Raw genomic sequence first — 22,022 nt, 5'->3', positions numbered from 1 at the left:
GAAATGGGCAGTAAAACTGCTCGTATTTATTAACACACATTAAGTACTGTCGTCCTAGTCTCTGGAGTTCATCAGAACAAATTCAGCAGTGAAATTCTCAGATTTATAAATCACAACAGCATCATATGATTGTTAATTGATTAAATACATAAAAAACTAACCCTTGAAACACCACATATGCATAAATTTAAAAGGCCAGTGAATAAAATGTCATACCCCATAAAGGTAGACACAATATAAAAAGCCAATTTCATTTTCTAAAACAAACTATAAATATTTTCTAACCTACACAACCAAACACTACATAAAATTCATGTTACAAAAATAGCAAGCACCTGAAAGCTGACACTTGGTAAAACCAACAAAAACAGTAACTATATGGAGAGTGCAATTAATGTATAAATCATTATAAATAACCAGCTATGTCACATGAAAAATGCTGCCTTTAAATGCAAAATACTACTAATAGAGGTTAGGTAGGTTTGTGCTTAATGTGTGTTAATAAATATGAGTGGTTTTAGTGTCAGTTCCTGCTATCACTGGAAATGGAGAAACCATAGAATCAACTTGATACCAGGGAGTGTGAAGTAGATGAGGCCAGAAGAAGAGAAACCACACATGTTGAGGCCAGTAAAAGGTTATGAGGATGTGTGACCTTCTTTGCCAGTGTCTTCTGTAGAAATTTTAGAATCAATGGAGTGGGAGGAAAAGCATAAAGGAGTCCGGGGTGCCAAGTGTTAGTGTCCCTCAGTGACCCATTCTCTTGAGGAATTAGAGCAAAGAACTTGCTGCATTTGTTGTTATGGGGAGAGGTGAAGATATTGCAGCAAGGTCAGCCCCAACATCTGAAAATGTTCTCCATGACTACTGGGTTGAGGGACCACTCACGAGGCAGTAGCAGGAACCTGTTAAACCTGTCCACAATAGCATTGGATTTCCCTGGAATGGCCATTGCTATTAAAAAGCAGTGAGAAAATATTGCCTCTTTCCACACTCTTGCGGCCAGTCAACCTAACAGGTAAGTCTGGTTCCTCCCTGTTTGTTGATGTACCAACCACTTGCCATGCTGTCTGTCTGGATAGATATCACACCCAAGAGCAGAGAGCCCTGAAAGTCCTGCAATGGTAAGAGAACTGCTCTGTCTCTAATACACTGATGTGTAGATTGACCTCTGTTTGGGACTACATCCCTTGGACTGTCTTTCCCAGGTAATGTCCCCCCATACCAGGTGGGAAGTGCCCGCGGTCACCAAGGCTTAGGTAAAGGGGAGGACGAAGGCTAAGTTTTATAGTAGATGAGGATATTCCAGCCACGAATGTATGTATGTGTGTTCTGCAAATCTTTGTTATGGACACTTGAAAAGGCATGGGATGTTTGACTATTGAATCTCCGGAGTCCACTGAATGCACCCATATACAGAATCTGGCTAGGGGAACTAATGTGATGGAAGCTGCCATGGAACCCAGAAGACAAAGAGTTATTTTTGTTGGCAGCTTCTGATTTTATAGAACCTCTATGATTTGCTGGTGAGGTGATGCATGCATATCTTGTCCAGTGGAGCTTTGCTCTCTGATGTTTTGTGTCTAGAAGTGCTCCAGTAAACTTTTAAGGTGTACCTGTATTACCTACTGAGAACTTTTTATTGGATACTGAATTTGTGGGCTTGAAGTGTTATCGTTAATAATTTATAGCCTTATTGTAGAGGCAGATGTTTGCATAAGCTGAGGACAGTGGGCAGAAACCATATACTGTGCTGTACTTCATCAGGTCATCTGTAATAGTAGGCAGGGACACGAATAATAATACATCTTTATTAACCACTTATGCTTACTGGATGTACAATCCCTTGGGGGGGGGCATGGTTAAGTGACATGCTCAGGGTCACACAGTAGTCAAATTAGGGTTGAGAGAACCAAACCTTTTACCACAGAAGCCACAGCTCACAGCCTTTAGCCCCTGTGCCTACTGCCAGGATGAATCCTTTGCTACATGGAGAAATTAATAGTGGTCATGTTCCTTGAAGTATAACATACACCAGAACATGTTGGAGTCTTTATAATTCCTGGTCACTAATATGAAGTTGTTACGTAAGTGGGGCAAACAGATAATCATATGTGCAACAGAATAACAGAATGGACAGTGAGAAAGCATTTTGTAGTTACTCTCCCAATGACATATTTCTGTGTTTTGCAGCATATACGTTTTGGCAATATGTAATGTGTTGTCCCATTTTCCTGATTTATACAATTTGTTATTTTAGGGATTAAAAAGACAGAAGATGTGTTATACAACTTCAGAGCAAAAACCCTATCTAGAGCTTTACATACCTAATTTATTTATTTATTTATTTATTTTACTGTTTTTGTGACAGTATTTCTTATGGGTTGAGATTCTTATTAAGTAATATATATATATATATATATATATATATATATATATATATATAGGTTCCCATTCACATTGCCGAAAGTACAGTTCTCCAAACTACATTTTGTCTAGACCATAACTCCAAATTTGCACTTCTCCGAAACAGCACTTTGCGATCGCGCTGCAGTATGTATGAACATATATACCGTTGTCACTTTAGTGCGATCTCGGAGTTAGTATATATATATATATATATATATATATATATAAAATTAGCAGGAGCTGTGGAGTGCAGGGGGGCTTGCCCCCCTGCAAAAATTAGAGAAAATTAGTTAATGTGGTTTTTAACTATTTTCCATTTCGGCAAAGTGCTATTTCGGAGAAGTGTAAATTTGGAGTTATGGTCTTGGTAAAGTGTGGTTCGGAGAACTGTACTTTCGGCAATAAGACTGTGATCCATGTATATATATATATATATATATATATATATATATATATATATATATCTATGTATCTATAGCTCTCTCTCTCTCTTTGTGTAAATATATATATATATATATATATATATATATATGTATCTATAGCTCTCTCTCTCTCTCTCTCTATATATATATATATATATATGTGTATGGGTCTACTTCTGTAGACTGAATTTACAGTTCACCAAAACTCAAAAGAATGAGTCCACACTGCCGAAACAACATTTCCATAAAACTACAAACTGCTGAACCTTGGAGCACTGAACAAGGCAGTATGGTACCTGTTCTGTATCTTACCTTTTCCACAATGTAGTGTGATCTCTGAGTTGGTATATAAAATCTGCAAGGGGTGTGGGGGGTGGAGGGAGGCTTGCCCCCCTGCAAAAACATCAAGAATGGTAAGTGTTTTAGTGTATATGTTACAATCACATTTGCTTACTTTTTTTTCAGTTTTTTGAGTTTCGGATTCCGAAGAAGTTTTTTAACGAATGCGCTCAATCCTTTTGGTGCTTTAATAAACTAGCGAAATACTCTCCTGTGTCTTCTTGGTTGCACCTCTGGGCTGACCTGCTGTGGAAGTTTTGTACACTTTGCTTTTTTGTCCTAGAAATGAATTGCCATGTATTCACTTTTTCCTTTTGTATAAAGTGCTGCTAATTGTATTATCTTTGTACCATTAACCCTCCCATGCTGATGGTGCTCTTATTTAGTATCTTAAGAAATTATTTTTCTTTATATCTGGCCAGTGTGACTTTTGCTTCTTAAATTTTATTTGTATCATTGAACAGTGGTTCTGCAAGATCACCCCTCTTAAAACCCTCTTCAATTGAGAATATTTCCTTGTTGAAGTCAATTACCTTACAAAAGCAGTTCATCATGATGGATAATTCCTTTTGCTGGGTTTTCTGTCATTAACATTTAGAAGCTAAACAGTATGGGTTTAATGCTCACTGTGTAATGTATACAGCTAAACAGTATGGGTTTAATGCTCACTGTGTAATGTATACAGCTAAACAGTATGGGTTTAATGCTCACTGTGTAATGTATACAGCTAAACAGTATGGGTTTAATGCTCACTGTGTAATGTATACAGCTAAACAGTATGGGTTTAATGCTCACTGTGTAATGTATACAGCTAAACAGTATGGGTTTAATGCTCACTGTGTAATGTATACAGCTAAACAGTATGGGTTTAATGCTCACTGTGTAATGTATACAGCTAAACAGTATGGGTTTAATGCTCACTGTGTAATGTATACAGCTAAACAGTATGGGTTTAATGCTCACTGTGTAATGTATACAGCTAAACAGTATGGGTTTAATGCTCACTGTGTAATGTATACAGCTAAACAGTATGGGTTTAATGCTCACTGTGTAATGTATACAGCTAAACAGTATGGGTTTAATGCTCACTGTGTAATGTATACAGCTAAACAGTATGGGTTTAATGCTCACTCTGTAATGTATACAGCTAAACAGTATGGGTTTAATGCTCACTGTGTAATGTATACAGCTAAACAGTATGGGTTTAATGCTCACTGTGTAATGTATACAGCTAAACAGTATGGGTTTAATGCTCACTGTGTAATGTATACAGCTAAACAGTATGGGTTTAATGCTCACTGTGTAATGTATACAGCTAAACAGTATGGGTTTAATGCTCACTGTGTAATGTATACAGCTAAACTTTTTTGTGAACCTGCTGTGATGAAATGAACTTCAAATTAATGCAATTCTTTATTTTGTGCTACTGCTAGATTAATGTAAGCTATTTAAAGTTGTATTATCACAAGCTGTGTAAGAAGCAGAGCACATTATGGAGAACAAAAATCGCTTCTGCACTATCATTTATCATTTAAGATAGCAATGTTTATTGGTATTAACTTGTCTGATTCCTGAACTAGATATGAAATATGAGCTATATGTAGCATATCTGATGTTGATAGAAGAGTTATAAAAGATCCCAGTGCAGAGAAGGCAGTCTGTGAGATTGTGCAGCAGCAGGAAAGGTAACCATGTCATGCTGTACTGTATCGCAATGGAACAAAGAGAATATACATGCCATTGGGATGCACCTTATTATCGGAATATGCTGCAGTCACATTTAATGCTGCAGCCCACATGACTTGTACTGCTTACCAGTATTGACACAGTGCTGAATAGAAAGGCTTAGTATACTACATTACCCTCCTACCTCTATGACATGAGGCAAAATCAAACTTTAACCTAGGCTAAAATGACATTTCAGAGTCCATTCATTGATGCAGGCTAGTGCACATGTACTGCAGATGTTTGCATAGAGCGGAAATGCCATTATCAAAAAGTTAACCACGGTGGTGCTTTTCAAGCCCTCTGTAAATGCCCCAACTCTTGTGTTTCAGAAACACTGTACTCCTAAGTTGGCATTTTAGAGTCTTGAAAGTGTTTTGTTCACTCCTAATACTCAATGGACTGTCACTGTCTCTGCCTATACTTTCTGCGTTTAGACTCACTTTTCAAGGACTGTGAGTGTTCAGAGTTACTCTGGCCCTCAGACTGTCACTGCAGCTTGTACAAATGATGTCATTGTCTTTTATTTCACATGATACTAAACATGTCCTATACTGGACCCATCTCATACAATGTTATACCTGGAGTCCACTGTCACATGAAACTGGACCAATTTCATATGATATTATACATGGAATCCACTGTCACATGAAAATGTACCATTATTATTACAGCTGAGTCCACTTGAGACCTTTCCAATCATATCATGAAAAAGCACCAACTCTGATTCATGGAATGACTTATTCTTTGCATGTTTATCACAGTGATTTCTCACAGTAATATTCAGTATTTGTCTGATTAGATCAGGTCTAAGTCTGTCATACCTATTAAGAAATAAAACTGCAAGTGATTGACTTGTAGTACAGTAAGGTGCAGTTCTGTATTGTAGCAGAAGTAACAACAGCAGCTTCTTCATTCTGGTGTTGTATGTGTGAATATATTATTTGCTAAGCAGTGTTTATCATGATACCCTGATGCTGGACCACATAATCCCATCTTGTTTAATGAGACAACAAAGCTCTTCTGACATGAATTGGCTACTGTTATTTGTAACTATGTTTTCTGGTACCAGAAGTATCAAATACTTTTGCAAGTGCAGCTTGTGACAATTTATTTCATACAAAATACTTGACACCATTTTTAATATACATCCACAAGAATCACGTACTGACAATTCACGAAGGAACCTATAAAACCAACATGCAACCTTTTCCAACATTCTGTTGGAAATTGCAGTGGATAGAAACAGAAATGCATTTTCTGTGCTAATTGACATGGCATGCATTACTTAAACAAGTAGTCAATCTTAACCATCTGACAATTCAAACCTTTTTTGTGATATATCAGATTATGTTTGCCTTCTTAATAAAGTATTTTTTTTCTCTTACATGACTCAGATACATTGTGTCTGTCTTATCAAATTCATATTTAGATTTTTTAGAGCATGCTTTTACAGTCTGCAATTCTTTCTGTAGGTTACTGGGGTTCTCATTGTCTGTCTTCCATGTGGCTAATACATGATCTACTTACACCATCCCTTTGAAATCTTTTAATGATTTTTTTTTTAAAGGAAGGTGGTGAACTTACTCCAAATGGCAATCTGTTGTACACAACCAAGCCTTTATGTATAGTTAGGGTGAAACACTGATAATGATGTATAGTTATAGTTATACACTGATAACAATGTATAGTTATAGTTATACACTGATAATGATGTATAGTTGCAGTTATACACTGATAATGATGTATAGTTACAGTTATACACTGATAATGATGTATAGTTACAGTTATACATTGATAATGATGTATACTTACAGTTATACACTGATAATTATGTGCAGTTACAGTTATACACTGATAATTATGTGCAGTTACAGTTATACACTGATAATAATGTATAGTTATAGTTATACACTGATAATGATGTATAGTTACAGTTATACACTGATGATGTATACTTACAGTTATACACTGATAATTTTGTATTATGTATAGTTACAGTTATACACTGATAATTATGTGTAGTTATAGTTATACACTGATAATGATGTATACTTACATTTATACACTGATAATTATGTATAGCTATAGTTATACAGGGATAATGATGTATAGTTATAGTTATACACTGATGATGATGTATAGTTGCAGTTATACACTGATAATTATGTATAGTTATAGTTATACACTGATAATGATGTATAGTTACAGTTATACACTGATAATTATGTATAGTTATAGTTATACGCTGATAATTATGTATAGTTATAGTTATAGTTATACACTGATAATGATGTATAGTTACAGTTATACACTGATAAATATGTATAGTTATAGTTATACACTGATAATGATGCATAGTTACAGTTATACATTGATAATTATGTATAGTTATAGTTATACACTGATAACAATGTATAGTTATAGTTATACACTGATAATGATATATAGTTATACACTGATAATAGTGTGCCATTCGGTAGACCCAAAGCCTGAGGTGAGGCTGTGATTGAACAGGACACAAAGGTGAGGTGCCAGTTCACTCCGTAGTTCATATAGAACACAGTCAGGGATATTATCAGGTCCCATAGAAGCTGTATTCTTGGCCTTGGACAGTGCTGTTTTAACCTGTGCAGCAGTAATACTGAGTGCCTGGCAATCTGTTGGTATTGTGATTGGTCCTTTGGTGGGGGAGAGAGGGGTAAAGCTGGCACTGAATCTTTCGGCCAGTATATTGGCAATATATGTTGGCTCTGTATAGGAGGTACCATTGTGCAGTAGCTCAGAGCAAATCTGGGTATTGTCATGGAGATTCTTTACATAGCTATAGAAGACCTTGTAGTTGTCTTTACTATCTGCTGCAATTCTGTTTTCATAGCTAGCTTTAGAGGATTTGATGAGGGATCTCAACTTTTTGTTGAGGCTGATAAGGGAGTTTTTCCAGTCTTGGGACTTCACCTTATTCTGTATCAGTTTTCTCCTTCTGTTGTAGAGTTTGTTTATGGCAGGGGACCACCGGATTGGCTTCCTTTTTTGGAGGAGAGAGTCTTGGTTCTATTGGGTATGGCGAGATTCATGCATTTGTGTACATATTCATACAGTACATTGGTGTATGATTCGGTGGTAATGCAACTATTTTCCATTTGCATGGGTGCCGTGAAGTTAGCCAACTCTATTTTTAGGAGCCCAAAGTTAGCTTTGGAGAAGTTTTTCATGGTGGTTACCTTGGGGGGGATGTGTATTTCCATGGTGACTTGTTTGTAGTTGGATCTAACCAGGGAGGAGCTGACTATTGGTTTAGAGCAATGGTTGCCCATTTTAGTAATGACTAGGTCAAGGATGTTGCTACCTCTAGTGGGGGTAAGAATGAGCTAGTCCATGGCATTGGAATTAATGAATTCCAGGAAACGTTGGGCAAGTGTATTGGTACATGAGTACTTTTCCCAGTTAATGGAGGGGTAGTTGAAGTCGCCCAGTATGAGAATGTTAGGTTCAACCTTAATATTCTCTAGGGTGCTTAGGAATGTGGAGTGTGAATCTTTGGACACGGTTGGGGACCTATAGCAGGCTACTACCTGAATCGCTGTTTATTTATTTTACTTTTGTTTACCTGGGTTTCAGTAACCGGCTTTGCTCGAAAAAAAACAGCATGTATCCAGGGAGAAAAGCTCCAACATATTACAAACATTTTAAACAAACATTCAGTATATACATGAACAGATATGAAATAACATACATTAAGAATTACTCATAAACTTTCTGATTATTTTACATTCATCTTGAAGTACAGATAGAAAAGTATTACAGTTTTGCAAAGCTGGAATTACAACAGTAGTAAACATTAGGGCCAGTTGCTTCTTTCACACATAGCCTCTCCACTGCCTACCCCACCCACAGTATTTGATTTGATTTTGTGAGGTTAAAAACAAAAATAAAAACGACAAAAACAAAAAAGACGACACTGTCATTAAGGTAAATATTTTTTTTTCACATAAACAATACACAAGAGTTCAGAGGCTGTGGTCGATCTTACTTCACTCAAATGCACATTACTTTTGTAAAGCAAGGCACAACTCCAGTCATTCCATTCGCACATAGACATTGCCCCACTCCAACTGCCTACCCAGAGAATCTGCTTTGAGCCTACAAGGTTTAAAATAATGAAAATAAAAGACCACTGTTACATTCCTGTATTTTTTTCACATCACATAGCCAAGAACTTGCATGTGATCTTACTTCTGTTTATAGGTTCATAGGTTCATAGATTAGTACTAGGCTAACTGCCCTTGTGGGCCATTTCAAGCCTAGCCAATTACCCCATGTGAGAATCAAACCCTGCATCTTGTGTCTGTAAGGTAAACACCTTAACCATTATGCCATCCTCCCACCCACAGTTTACCCATACACACTCCACTCATGCAAAAGTAGAGTTTGGTTCAACAACAAAACATTGACAAACCAACATAATGTATCCTGACAAACCTGCAGAAAGATATTAGGTTAAAAAAAAAAAACATGTAATCCACAACCCCCCCCAGAACACACTGCACACGTAATATCTCCAGGATATTAAAAAAAAAAGTCATCAGCAGCCCCCAAAACACACAGACCACTAGCATCTGGTTGACCCTTCCAGTGTATTATATTAAAAAAAGGAAGTCATCAACTATCCCCAAAACACATTGCCTCCCTATATCTGGTTAACCCTGCCAGGATATTATATTAAAAAAAAAGAAAGTCATCAACAGCCCCAGGACACACAGACCACTAGAATCTGGCTGCCCCTGCCAATGTATTATTTTAAAAAAAGAAAATCATTAACAGTCTCCAAAACACATTGCCTCCTTTGTATCTGATTAACCCTGCCAGGATATAATATTAAAAAAAAAAGGAAAAAAAGTCATCAACAGCCCCTAAAACACAGAGACCACTAATATCTGGCTGACCGTGCCAGGAAGAAAATGCAGAAAGTATCTGGTTGGCCCTGTCAGGAAAGAAAAGGAAACTTACCTTACATGCCAAGCTGATCTCTGTCTCTACACTCTCTCTTTTGCAACTAAAGCCTAAGGCATGGCAAGAGAATGCAAGAGTAACAGGACATAAAGTATGTGACAGGCTGCTGACTTCACAGCCCATTAGTCAGCTTCCTATTTCTTGCTGTTAAAACTGCAATAACATCTGAGCATCTTCATTGATGGCTGTCGTCTTCCCAATAAGTACTGTTTTTAGAACATTCAGGAGACAAAAAAGAAAATTTTTTTGTTTTTTTTTTCTTTAAAGCAGAACTCGAGTATGCATGTGAGCTGCTCTGATTTCTGTGTAGAATCGCATTCGACTTTAGACACTAGCTAGCAGTTCAAACTGCTACTAGTGTGTAAAGTTTAATAAGTAAACTTTTTTTCTTTCTTTTTTGGAGAAAGTTGGGTGGGCTGTAGCCCAGCAGTACAATACCATAAGCTACCACTGGCTTTTTTATTTTATTTCTTACATTTTCATTTTCCTCTCCTGGGTCCTAGTGGCTGCCAGATTCTAGCCCCCACTCCAGATAAACTGTAATGAAATGTGCACAGTGAGTATGCCTCCCGATGTCTTTGTGTTGCAAAAACATGTTTTTTTATTCTGATTAGAGAATGGCAGACTGATCTTGTGCAACATGGGAATCCATCCAGAGTATAATGAAACAGCCAGGCTTCAGGACAACTTTTCCAGTACCTTTCCTATATGAGGTAAGACGAGGAGACCCTAGAAAGGAATACCTTGTTGCTGCAGCAAACACTGAGTTGCTCCCTTGTCATAGTGTACTACCAGATGCCCATCAGACTATGCTGCCTTTGTGTCAGATAATGGCTACATATTGCCAAATTCACTAATCATGTATGTATTGCTGTCAGCTCAGTACTATCATATCACTGATGTTCCATTGTTTGTATGAAATGTACATGTTTTTTTGGTGGGTATTGTGGTTTACTCTCATCTTCCAAAAACATGCTGTTCGGCTAAGTTATCTGTCTAATTCTAGGTATGTAATACACAGAACTGAATTAAGAAAACAAAACAGTTTATAATGAATCATATAACCCAAATCTTAAATAAGCCAAAATGAATATATGCAAGTCAGCTTCACAAGTTTCAAGAAGAACTTAGATAAATGGGTAGATATATAAATGTATGATCCAGAATTCTCAAGAGTCTGGGTTCCTTGATGGCCTTAGGGTCAGTATACACTAATAAAAACCTGTGAAACTTGTATATACTAATGTTTCTGTGTGTGTGTGTGTGTGGGTGTGTGTGTGTGTGTGTGTGTGTGTGTGTGTGTGTGTGTGTGTGTGTGTGTGTGTGTGTGTGTGTGTGTGTGTGTGTGTGTGTGTGTGTGTGTGTGTGTGTGTGTGTGCTCGCGCATGTGTGTATATGTGTGATGATAGGAGGTACTGCCAGCACAGCTAGCTGGAATTTTGTAAATAATTATATGTCATTTGTGAATATCAAACTGATTTATATAAGATGCTTGTGTTACAAATGTATTAGAACTGTATATCATGTGTATATCAAACTGATTTATACAGATTTTTGTGTTGAAAATGTATTTGTAAAGTGCTTGTGTTTGAAATCTATCCACAGTGTGCCCTACTGGACAGAACAGAAATGTACATGGAGTATTGTAACTGTTTAAACATATAGGTTTTAACAGATGAAACTGGAAAGTTAACTTCAGTCCAGCAAACTTTAAAATATATTTGAAATTAAATCACTTTATGGGCTAGGCCATAAAGATGCTATCGCACAGGTTTCATTGTGGCCAGAGACACAAAGTCTGTACCGGGAAGCTTTCTGTATTGTCTTTGGAGTGAACTAATTACTATTCTGGAAGCATGGAGGAATCAAATTGTTTTACGACTTCCAGCACCTGCCACAGATCTGAGCAAAAGCCCTTGTGTGTGCTAAATCCTGCCAGCTTCCAGCAATGGTGGTCTGCATGGGAACTCGAAGTCAGATGACCAGAAGTTATGTCATTCTGCAAGCTATCCCAGATGTAATATTTTCAATATTATTTTGAGAAGTCTCTTAGTGAGACTGAGCAGTCTGTAATCTGTCTTGGGCCTGACAGCAAGAAAGACCATTCACCACATCATCTGTCTTGCTCTGTTAAGTATGTTGGGAATAGTAATTCTCTTAGATGCAGTCAGGAATATAGTGAATCTTAGTTTAGATATTGTTTTTCTTTATGTGCCTGAGTCTGTCCAATGTTATTTTAAATATTTCCTGTGATTTTGAACTCTGATGTCACTATGAATATATACTTTGTATTTTCTTGTTCTTTTATTATTTATTATTAAATATATTTAAACCTTTCATTGTAGCTGATCTTTGTAGAAGATATTTACGTTTGGCGAGTATTTGCATATTTATTTGGTGACACTGTGTGGGCCACTCCTAATGGCCTTGCTCTTGGTCAAACTACCATTTGTATTAATATTAATTTAACTCAGTATATTGGGTACCCTTGGAAGATCCTTAAGGTAGCTGGCAGGAGTGCCTGGTGGCAGTCATAACTACCTTATAGTCTGGGCAGAAGGGGGCATAGCTGTGCCAGCCCTTTCCCACACACACACACACACACACACACACACACACACACACACACACACACACACACACACACACACACACACACCTGGCAGAGCAGCATAGATTACCTGCTCTAACAACTTTGCCCAGACTATAGTTTTTTTTTTCGCTGTCACCAGGCAGTTACTATAAGGCTCTTAAAAGGGTACCAAATTATACTGAGTAAAATTAATATTGATACAAATAGTAATGTTGATGAAACAATGAGATATTTTTCATTGCAGTTTTACCATGTGTCTGAATCAGAATTTCTGTCCATTTTGAGGAAGTAATGCATTTTATGTGCATATGTCAATAATTTAGAGTAACATTATACCAGTTTGCATTGATTTTTGTGGAATCTGGGAGTGCTCATGACAGTTCCCGTTCTTTTTTTAGCTTACAGATGCATAGACTTTTGAAGTTATTGAGACAAGCATGAGAATTCAAAAGCAAATTTCCTAAACGTTCTGTGGTCCTGTGATGTAGTGAAGGCATGCCTTACTATACTGCCTTATAATATTTCTAGAATAGGTAGCACCTTACCATGTAAGCAACATTTGTTTTCTGGGTGCTGTAGAAATTATTCTGATAGCCTGGAGTCATATTTTAAGCTAGGTTATTCTTTCAGATGTTTGTTTTTTCAGGTATTTATTTAAATTAAAAAAAAAATATCATGCAATTGTCTTAAGAAACAGTGATTTTGCTGGAATTCTGACCTGTAGACTTCTCTTTTTTCTCCCTCAGACTCTGTACCAGAACAGGTTTCTTGGTCTGGCGGCCATGGCCTCTCCCTCTCGGAACTCCCAGAACAGGCGCCGATGTAAAGACCCTATCAGATATAGTTACAACCCAGACCAGTTCCAGAATGTTGACATCAGAAATGGCCACCGTGAAGCTCTTAGCATTCCAAGATCTAACAGCGACACAGACCTGGTGACATCAGACAGTCGATCAGCTTTAATGGTCAGCACATCTTATTACACCATAGGACAGTCCCAGGATTTGGTAATCTATTGGGACATTAAGGAAGAAGTTGATGCAGGGGACTGGATTGGGATGTACCTCATTGGTAAGTCTTGGGATTTCCACCTTTCTGAACATTATTGCTTAAACTAAAATATCTTTTTTTCTGATTTCTGTGCAGACATTAATTTAACATGCTTAACAATGCCGCAGGAGAATGATCTTTACACAACATATTTCGTATCATGTCACTAGTTTAACTGCTTTCTTGAACTCTGTTCCAGTCTGACCAAGTTAACAGTCCAGGCAATACTGTTATGTAATACAGGACAGAAAGTCATCATAGATAATACTAGCATATAATAAAATGCACTGCATGGAGATGGTCATCATTATTTTTCAAATCTGATTATACTACGGTGGTAACAAATCACATAGTGTATTTTTGTTTATAAGACTCAAATACTGTGGAGCATTTTTTTATTATTGTATTATCTTGCATTATTTATTTATTAAAATTTAACTGGTTAGGTGAACCAGTCCAAGGACCATTTTCACTTACCTGAGTCAAAAAGCAGTTACAGCTGCAGCCATATACATATACAGGAAATGAATTTACAGAGAAAACAACGGGTGTATACGTTAACTGAGGTATAAATGTTCACACCTTAATAAACAAAACTTAGCAGTTTAACAGCTTTCACATGGTAGTAGTAAACAATTTTATTTAGCGATATCTGTAGAAAGTTGGATTTTGTTTTGCTTTTCAGTAAAATTGTATAAAATTCAGAGTAGTATAATTTTCAGAAAATATAAAATTCATGAAGTGACAGCAGTGTTTGAGCTGGATTTTACTGTTGGGAAGGTAACTACATTTAATGAGTTATCCTTTCAGGACTAAACTTCATTGCCCAGTTAGCCACTGTCTTAGAAACAAATGTGTTTATGTTTCCTTTAGGTGATCTTTAAGTTGTAATAGGAAGTGAGGAAGCCCATTTGACTCTTTGATGCTTTATGGGGTGGCATTTCAACTGATAATGGCACTGTTTGAAAAGGACGTTTCAATTATGTCGAGATTATATGATTAAATCATGTACCATACTCAAATAGTGAATGCACACTTTTTCCCCACTGTCAGACTTTAATTTATCAAATGTTGGTGGATGCATGCACAGACAGAATGTTTAATAATGGCTAGTCATTAGTGTAAAGATTGCAGTCATAGCAGGATAGCAGCATAAGATTATGGCATGACACGGCAACAGTCATGTCTGCCATGTTGAAAAGTTTATACTGTATTCCTGTTGTGCATTTCTTGCATAATTCTATACTGGTATTGTATATGTGTCTTTGCTTTATACATTTTGTCCTTTTCTTTGTGGAAGTATATACACTGAGCCTTTCCGTTAAGAAAGGTGAATTGGATTGTACATAAACAGTGAATAAATGTGGAAATGTATACATACATCTGAGCATGTCACTGTGCATGGATGTTTACTCAGCCAAAACAGAAAGCTCAGTCCATTTCCTTTCAGATACTAGGATGCCACTATTTAGGTTCATAGGTTCGTACTAGGCTATCTGCCCTAGGGCATTTATAAGCCTAGCCAAGAGTGTGTTTGGCTTTCGCCACCCATTTTAAATGAATTTTGCTAAATTTTCATTGTATAGCTAGTTGCATCTTAATGAAAACTTATTTTCACAGTATGTTTCTTCAGAATGTTTAATCTGAGTGGAACCTTATTTGAGGGTGTGAAAGGCACAGAAATACATATGGATAAATAGGTCAAAATCCCCTCTGTGCATGTCATGTGACATCGGACTGGCAGTTTGTCAAAACAAAGGTGCAGCAGTAGAGTCGTTTCACTTTTTCCTTACAAAAAATATTACAATCATTAAGTACATAGGCCTGTGTCACAATGTCTGTGGTATTAAAAGCATTTCTTTCATTGTTTGAGTTCTTAGCTTTTATGCACCCTATTGAAATGTCGTCATTCATAATGAATGCTAACATACCAAAAAAAAAGACTGAAAATACAGGAGGAGTGAATATCAGACATCACTTTTCTCCTTTAAAATTGTTTTTTGCAGGGGGGAACCCCCTTCTGCACCCACATTCCCTGAATTTGTATATACCAACTCCGAGATCACCATATCTCAGAGAAAAGGGAATATTCCAAGAAATGCACATCTCAGCCTTAGTATATATAAGTCTGTTTTTTTTTGTCCATTTAGTCTCCATATTATGGAATTCACTAAAGCATATCATTACAATTCAAATAGTTACCTAACTTTCTGAATTTCTCATATCTCATTCTTTTGCCTCCCCCCTCAACTCACATATACCATTACCCTACTGGTAGACAACTTTTAAAGTGGATGAGGTTTCAACTCATTAATTTTAAGTCGTCATTGTTCAACTCAGGAATTGCGCTTTGCCACTGAAAATCATTGCCAGTGTAGTTTCTGTTTGTGCTCTGGCAGTGATGCAGTGTATGAAGTCATTTCTTCATTGCTCTGTGACACTGAAATTAATGTATTTTAATTAAGTGGCATGCAGTGAGAATGGTCTCCATGCAAAAATGCTTGTTATAACTTTATTTTATTGTGCTGAAGCATTTAATTTTTTCTTCCTTTTTACTCCAGATGATACGTCAACCATTTTACATCTAGTTGAGACTTCACCCATTTTGAAACTTGAGGAGACTTACACACACACACACACACACACACACACACACACACACACACACACACACACACACACACACACACACACACACAAAGTATCAGTTAGAGAGTCCATATTTTTATGGACAGAAATATAATTTACTAACAGTGTTAACTGTTAAGAAGTTAATAATTGGTGAAGATATTTTGGGTGTTCTACAGCCAGTTGCTCAAATCTCAATAACTCACAACCAGATCTGAATGGCTGTAACCTTGTCTGACCAGCTGCTTGTGCTCAAACTCAAAAGTGACTTCAGCGATGCAGATACTGCACCATCTGCTGACATCTTAGGAGATGAACAGAAGTAAGTGATTGCAGCAGACCAGGTAAATGGGAGAGGGGAGGGAGGGATGGGAGACTTTAGGGTTAAGCACTGTTTAGGAGTTTTTAGGATTAGGATCAGGGATCTGGTAGCAATACTTAATTTATGAGAGACGGGTTACTGGGAGTGAGAGCTCTTGCTGAAGGAGTGAGTGGCAGCTAGGATGTTTGTCTCGAACACACATAGTAGACCTCGTATCTCACTATTTAAGGTGTTTTATTTCCTTAATATCATGCATTTCTAATTATCTAATGCAACCCATATACTTGTTATCAGTACCAATTAATATTTCAATTTGCTTATCTTTTACTCCAATCAGATAAATAAATAGAATGAAAACAAATGTGTACTGGTTAATTTATGAATGGCATGTCTTTCTACCAGTACAAATATGTGTGAATTTTGTTTAAAATCCAGTTAAATGTAATAATTACAGATGCAAATTAAATGTGTTGCTTTTGCAATCATATTTAATCAATTCATTAATTGATTGTTTATGTATTTGTTTATGTATGTATTTATTTATTTTCCAAGAACTTTTTATTGAAGCATTTTTTTGAATACAAAATGCAACAAATTCATGCTTAAACAGTCAGAAAAGAAACACTAAATGGTTTATATCATAGAAAACTATAAGACTGGCAGTCCTTTCTTTGTATTAAGTCTGTTACAAACTTTTCCTTGGAGATCTATTTCTTGCCTATGTCCGGCCCTATTTGATTTGATTCCTTTGTAGAACTAATGGTACATCAGATACTCGGTTAAAGAAACTAAACTTTCATCAGCCGATAAATAAGACAAGTTGTGATGATACATCCCAATGAATCCCTCGACTCTTTTACAAGCTTCCAGTACATGTCAAGCAGAGTAGCACCCTTGCCACCTTTGAAGTAAACCTAGCTAATTAGATGTGCAGCCTCAAATTCTTTCTCCGTCTATCTTGTCTTGCTGTCCTTGGGGCTAGAGGAAAAATTTGAATATTTTTTTTTTTGGCTAGGCTTGAAATGGTCTGCAGACTGATTGCCTAGTACTTACCTATTAACCTATGAACCAACAATGTTTACAAAAATGTAGTTAAATCATTTCAGCTTGTAAACTGCAAATTTTAGCACATTTTAATTTCATTATCACCAGAAACAGTATTAAAACTGAGACCATTTTAAATAAATATTTAATTTTATTAATTTATTTTGGAACCCTGTTTAATGATTCAATAAAAGTTATCATAGGCAGAACTTATTGGGCAAAATTCCCAAACAGTTGCTCTCAATGGAAGTCTGCCCTGATTCCAAAAGACTTGCTTCTGGTATAAGTGACAGGAAGGTAAGGAAACAGGTTTGCAGAGTGGACCACATTCCAAAACACCTGCATTCAGTCAGTGAGAGCAAGACTCTTGGAATCGATTGAATTGATAATGTTTACATCCTCTGCTCCCCCCCCCCTTTCCTCAGTGTTGTGTGACCTAATGTTTGGTTATATAAGTTAGAAAGTAAGTGAGGGCACAGTTAGCTTTCTATAGCAGACCTGCTCCCCCTCATGACTTCAATCGTTGAGAAAAAAAACACCAGTAATAAAAATAACGCAGGTAGCATGCTTATGCATTTCTCAATTTTGCCCTCCAACACTTGGTATCCAAGGTAACCGCCCCCTTCACTCAACCTTTGCTACACTGTCGGGCTACATTTGGCACTCAGAAACAACCTACTTCTAGCAGGCCTAGTCTTCAAACTCATTAACCGTACCACATTCTTTTTGTGTGGTGAGAACATTTAATGAAAAAATGACCATACAACATATAATAAAAGAAAAAAGCTAATCAAGGCCTGTAATAAATGAAAATCCTTACAGAACACAACTCCATCCTTCAGGCCATCATTCAAAACTACACTCCATTGAGTAGTCTTCCATTCAAACAAATAAAATGTAAATGCTTTCTTAACAATGTAGTCACATAACTCCAATAAAGAGTCCCACTTCTCCTCATAATTTCATACTGGAATCATTTAAAAAGTGTATATTCTGTCTGAAAATGTTACAGATATACTCTGACCACAGTGCATGTAACAGTAATTGTTTAAAAAAGTATATTCTGTCTGACAATGATAATATTATACTGTGACTACTATGTGTTATTTTTGGTCTGAGTGGAAACTTCATGTATTTCTGATCTGTGCATGAAAATGATCCTGTAGGATCAGTGTTCTACTCCAATACACAAATGGAAAGAAGGAATATCAAGAACAATTATAATAACAATAAAGAAGATAATCCGTTTGATAAATGCAAGTAAAAGGCATGCACAGTGGTAATCAAAGAGGCATGTTAATATTTAAAATCCCAATATTGTTGCCCTATCATAAGTCTAAATCTGTTTGTTGCCACTGAAAGGTATACATTTATACAAAATGGTTGGGTAATATGGGCAGCGGAGGAGTGGCAGAGGTGGAAGTTGGTATATGGCTCTCTTGTGCTTTAAGTTATGACTCTCTTGTTTAAGTTAAACATCCTGATCAACAGTTAAAAAGATATCAGCTTTTTGTAATTTGTGAGAATTTTCTTTTTCTGTGCTGCAGGGATTCAGGGCAAGGGACAAATGTCAAGCTAAATTCTGTAAACAAGACAACTTATCATTTCATAGCCTACTATAGGTCTCCTTCCATAACCCCAGAGGACCATGGAAAATTTCTGAATGTTCTTACTGACCTACCAATAAATAGCAATACCTTTATGATGGGTAATTTTAATTACCTTTCGATTAACTAGAGCATCTGTACCACAGAGGTTCTGTACTCTCAAAGAACACCAGATATAATAAATTTTAACTCCCTTGATTAAATAGTTAACCAGGGCACTGATGGTCAAAATCTTCTACATACCCTCCTCAATAACATTTCACCTGCTTTCACTACTCCAATAGAATTCACATCTGTGATGAAACCTGATAACAAATCAATAATCTTCAACTTTATGGAATTCACAACAAACAGCTCTGAAGTCAAGGACCTAAAAATAGCTGCTAAAACTATATGATGAGCTCTGAAAATTCAACTGCAAGACTTCCAGCCCCTGTGTAACTTCCACTGTCATATATACTGCTGAATTGTACTTTGACCTGACAAATAACATAAAGCAGGGGGTTACAGTCAAAACCACATATAAAGGGATATGTAAAAGTAAACAAAGGTGGAATGTTGGCATAAATGAGCTCTATAATAAAAGAAAAAAATCTAATTAAGGCCTTTAATAAATTAAAATCGATCCATATTGAAGATTCTATCAAAATGGTCAGTAAAATGTGAAAGTTTCTATGAATAAGATCTCTTTTGCTCTCTCCTTACTCCAGTGACTTCTTTACCTTTTCCTTGTGTCTGGCTTGGACACCTGTAATTACAAGACCTGGATTGCTTCTAAAATCATCTGATCTGCAATGCTGATATAAGTATATTTTTTGTACTTGCTCTGTTTCAGTGATATTTAACACTTCTGTGCTGCATTTATTTATTTTGTTGAATTGATCACTGTTATTCAGCCTGCATTTGTTAAAGAAACTCCATCTGTTTGTTACTGTACTGCTCGTAGGTTGTCTTACATTTCTCATGGTTAGTGAACTTATTTCCAAGGATTCTTGATATTGCAGGAATTCTTACTTATGTTGTAAAGCATTTGTTACTGCACTTGAGCTCATAGCCAATTTTGTTTTTTACATTGGAAGGGTTCTTTTTCACTCTTGTGGTAGCAGAGAGCTAAATTCAACCCATCCATGGTGGGAACTGCTGGTTAATAGCTTACTGTGCTTTTATCTGATTGGCCTGAGGGTTTAACCTTATAAAAGTCTTTCATCCTGCTCATATAAAAGCCCTACATTTTTGTAAGAGAGTGCTCATTTGTTCAGAAATTCCTTGTGCCTGGCTTAGACACCTGATTACAAGACTTGAATTGCTTCTAAAATCATCTGGCCTGCAATGCTGATATAAGTATTTTTTTTTGTACTCGCTCTAACTGTTTCAGTGATATTTAACACTTCTGTGCTGCATTTATTGATTTTGTTGAATTTATCATTGCTTTTCAGCCTGCACTTGTTAAAGAAAATCCAGCTGTTTGTTACTGTACTGCTGTTAGGTTGTTTTAACTATATTCTGATATTTCCTAACCTCCTCTGATACTGCAAAAGCTACTCTGAGTGAGTCTGCCAAAATATTTCTAAGTTTTACAAAGTTTTTGTGTGTTGTGAACATTTATTACAATTAGTTAACTTATTTCCAAGGATTCCTGATATTGCAGGAATTCTTACTTCTGTGGTAAAGCATTTGTTACTGCACTTGAGCTCAAAGCCAATTTGTTTTATATTGGAAGGATTTTTTGCACTTTGGTGGGCACAGAGAGTTAAATTCAACCCATCCAATGTGGGAACTACTGGTCAATAGTTTATTGTGTTTTTATCTGATTGGCTGGAGGGTTTAAAGCTTTGGATTTGCACATCGTGCAAATGTGGTTCCCCATGCTTGCATATAAGAAAACCTCTCCAGTTTAAAATCCTGTTCTGGAAATGGTCTCCATAGACTCACACTGCTCACAGCTGCTCAAAGAGCTGCCAGTTTGTGCATAGGATGGTACCACTGCAGGTCATCTAATAGTATACTACTAAACACTCTCACTTTGACCTTTAAGTGACTCTCCCTTACTCCTTCCCATCTAGAAATTGTGTTTCCTTGCCTTACATAGCATAGGCTAGATTCAGACCTGCTGAATCTTGACTGCTGGTATTACTATGCTCTTTGACCAGCCATTTTATATTAAGAGAGCCTTCCCTGCACCCTTTTGACAGAAGTGTGAAGCTCAGGACCCATCTGAGTTGGAATTTGCTGGAGAAAGGCGCAGTATGAGGCTTTCCCATTGTTAGTTGTGTTAAAACTGTTTAAATTTGCTTGTATATAAGCCTCACATTTGCATAAGTTGGTGGTCAGTTTACCAGAGCTGCTCAACCTTTGGCAACTTTATCCAGAGGTCTGCAGTGCATCTGCAATGAAATCAAAAGTATCCACTGAAAAAAAAACTGAAAATAAGCATATTTTAAGCCTGCACTGCACTTTCTTAACTGTATTTAATTGAACTACTGCTTCATTTTTGCTATTTGTGACTTCTTTTTACTCAGCATTTTGAAACTGTGTTTCATTGCCTTGTATAGCATAGGCTAGAGTCTGAGCTGCTGAATCTAGACTGTTTGATATCACTGTGCTCTTAAACCAGCCATCTTATATTGAGAGGGCCTCCCAGCATCCTTGTGACAGAAGTGTGTAGCTCAGGACTAATCTGAGTTGGGGATTGCTAGAGAAAGGCTCAATTTGGGGCTTTCCCATTGATAGTTATGTTAAAACTGTTTATATTTGCCTGTATATAAGCCTCACGTTTGCTTGGGGTTGCGCTCAGTTTACTGGAGCTGCTCAACTGTTGACAACTTAAGCCAGAGGTCTAGAGTGCATCTGCACTGAAATCCAAGGCATCC

General features: G+C 36.7%; 1 protein-coding gene across 1 annotated transcript in view; it reads left to right on the top strand.

Moving 5' to 3' along the window:
* Positions 1 to 22,022, top strand: part of HECW1 (HECT, C2 and WW domain containing E3 ubiquitin protein ligase 1) — a 2,794,797-nt gene that overhangs the window by 516,537 nt on the left and 2,256,238 nt on the right. Inside the window, exon 3 of the mRNA XM_044065592.1 lies at positions 13,248 to 13,572. Within this exon, the coding sequence (XP_043921527.1) occupies positions 13,248 to 13,572 (325 nt within the window). The remainder of the gene's footprint in view (positions 1 to 13,247; positions 13,573 to 22,022) is intronic.

Source organism: Protopterus annectens, chromosome 3.part0, assembly GCF_019279795.1.
Source record: "Protopterus annectens isolate FY-2018-M chromosome 3.part0, PAN1.0, whole genome shotgun sequence".
NCBI lineage: Eukaryota > Metazoa > Chordata > Ceratodontiformes > Protopteridae > Protopterus > Protopterus annectens.
The sequence above is the reverse complement of the archived record's forward strand: the minus strand, read 5'-3'. Positions and strand labels throughout refer to the sequence as shown.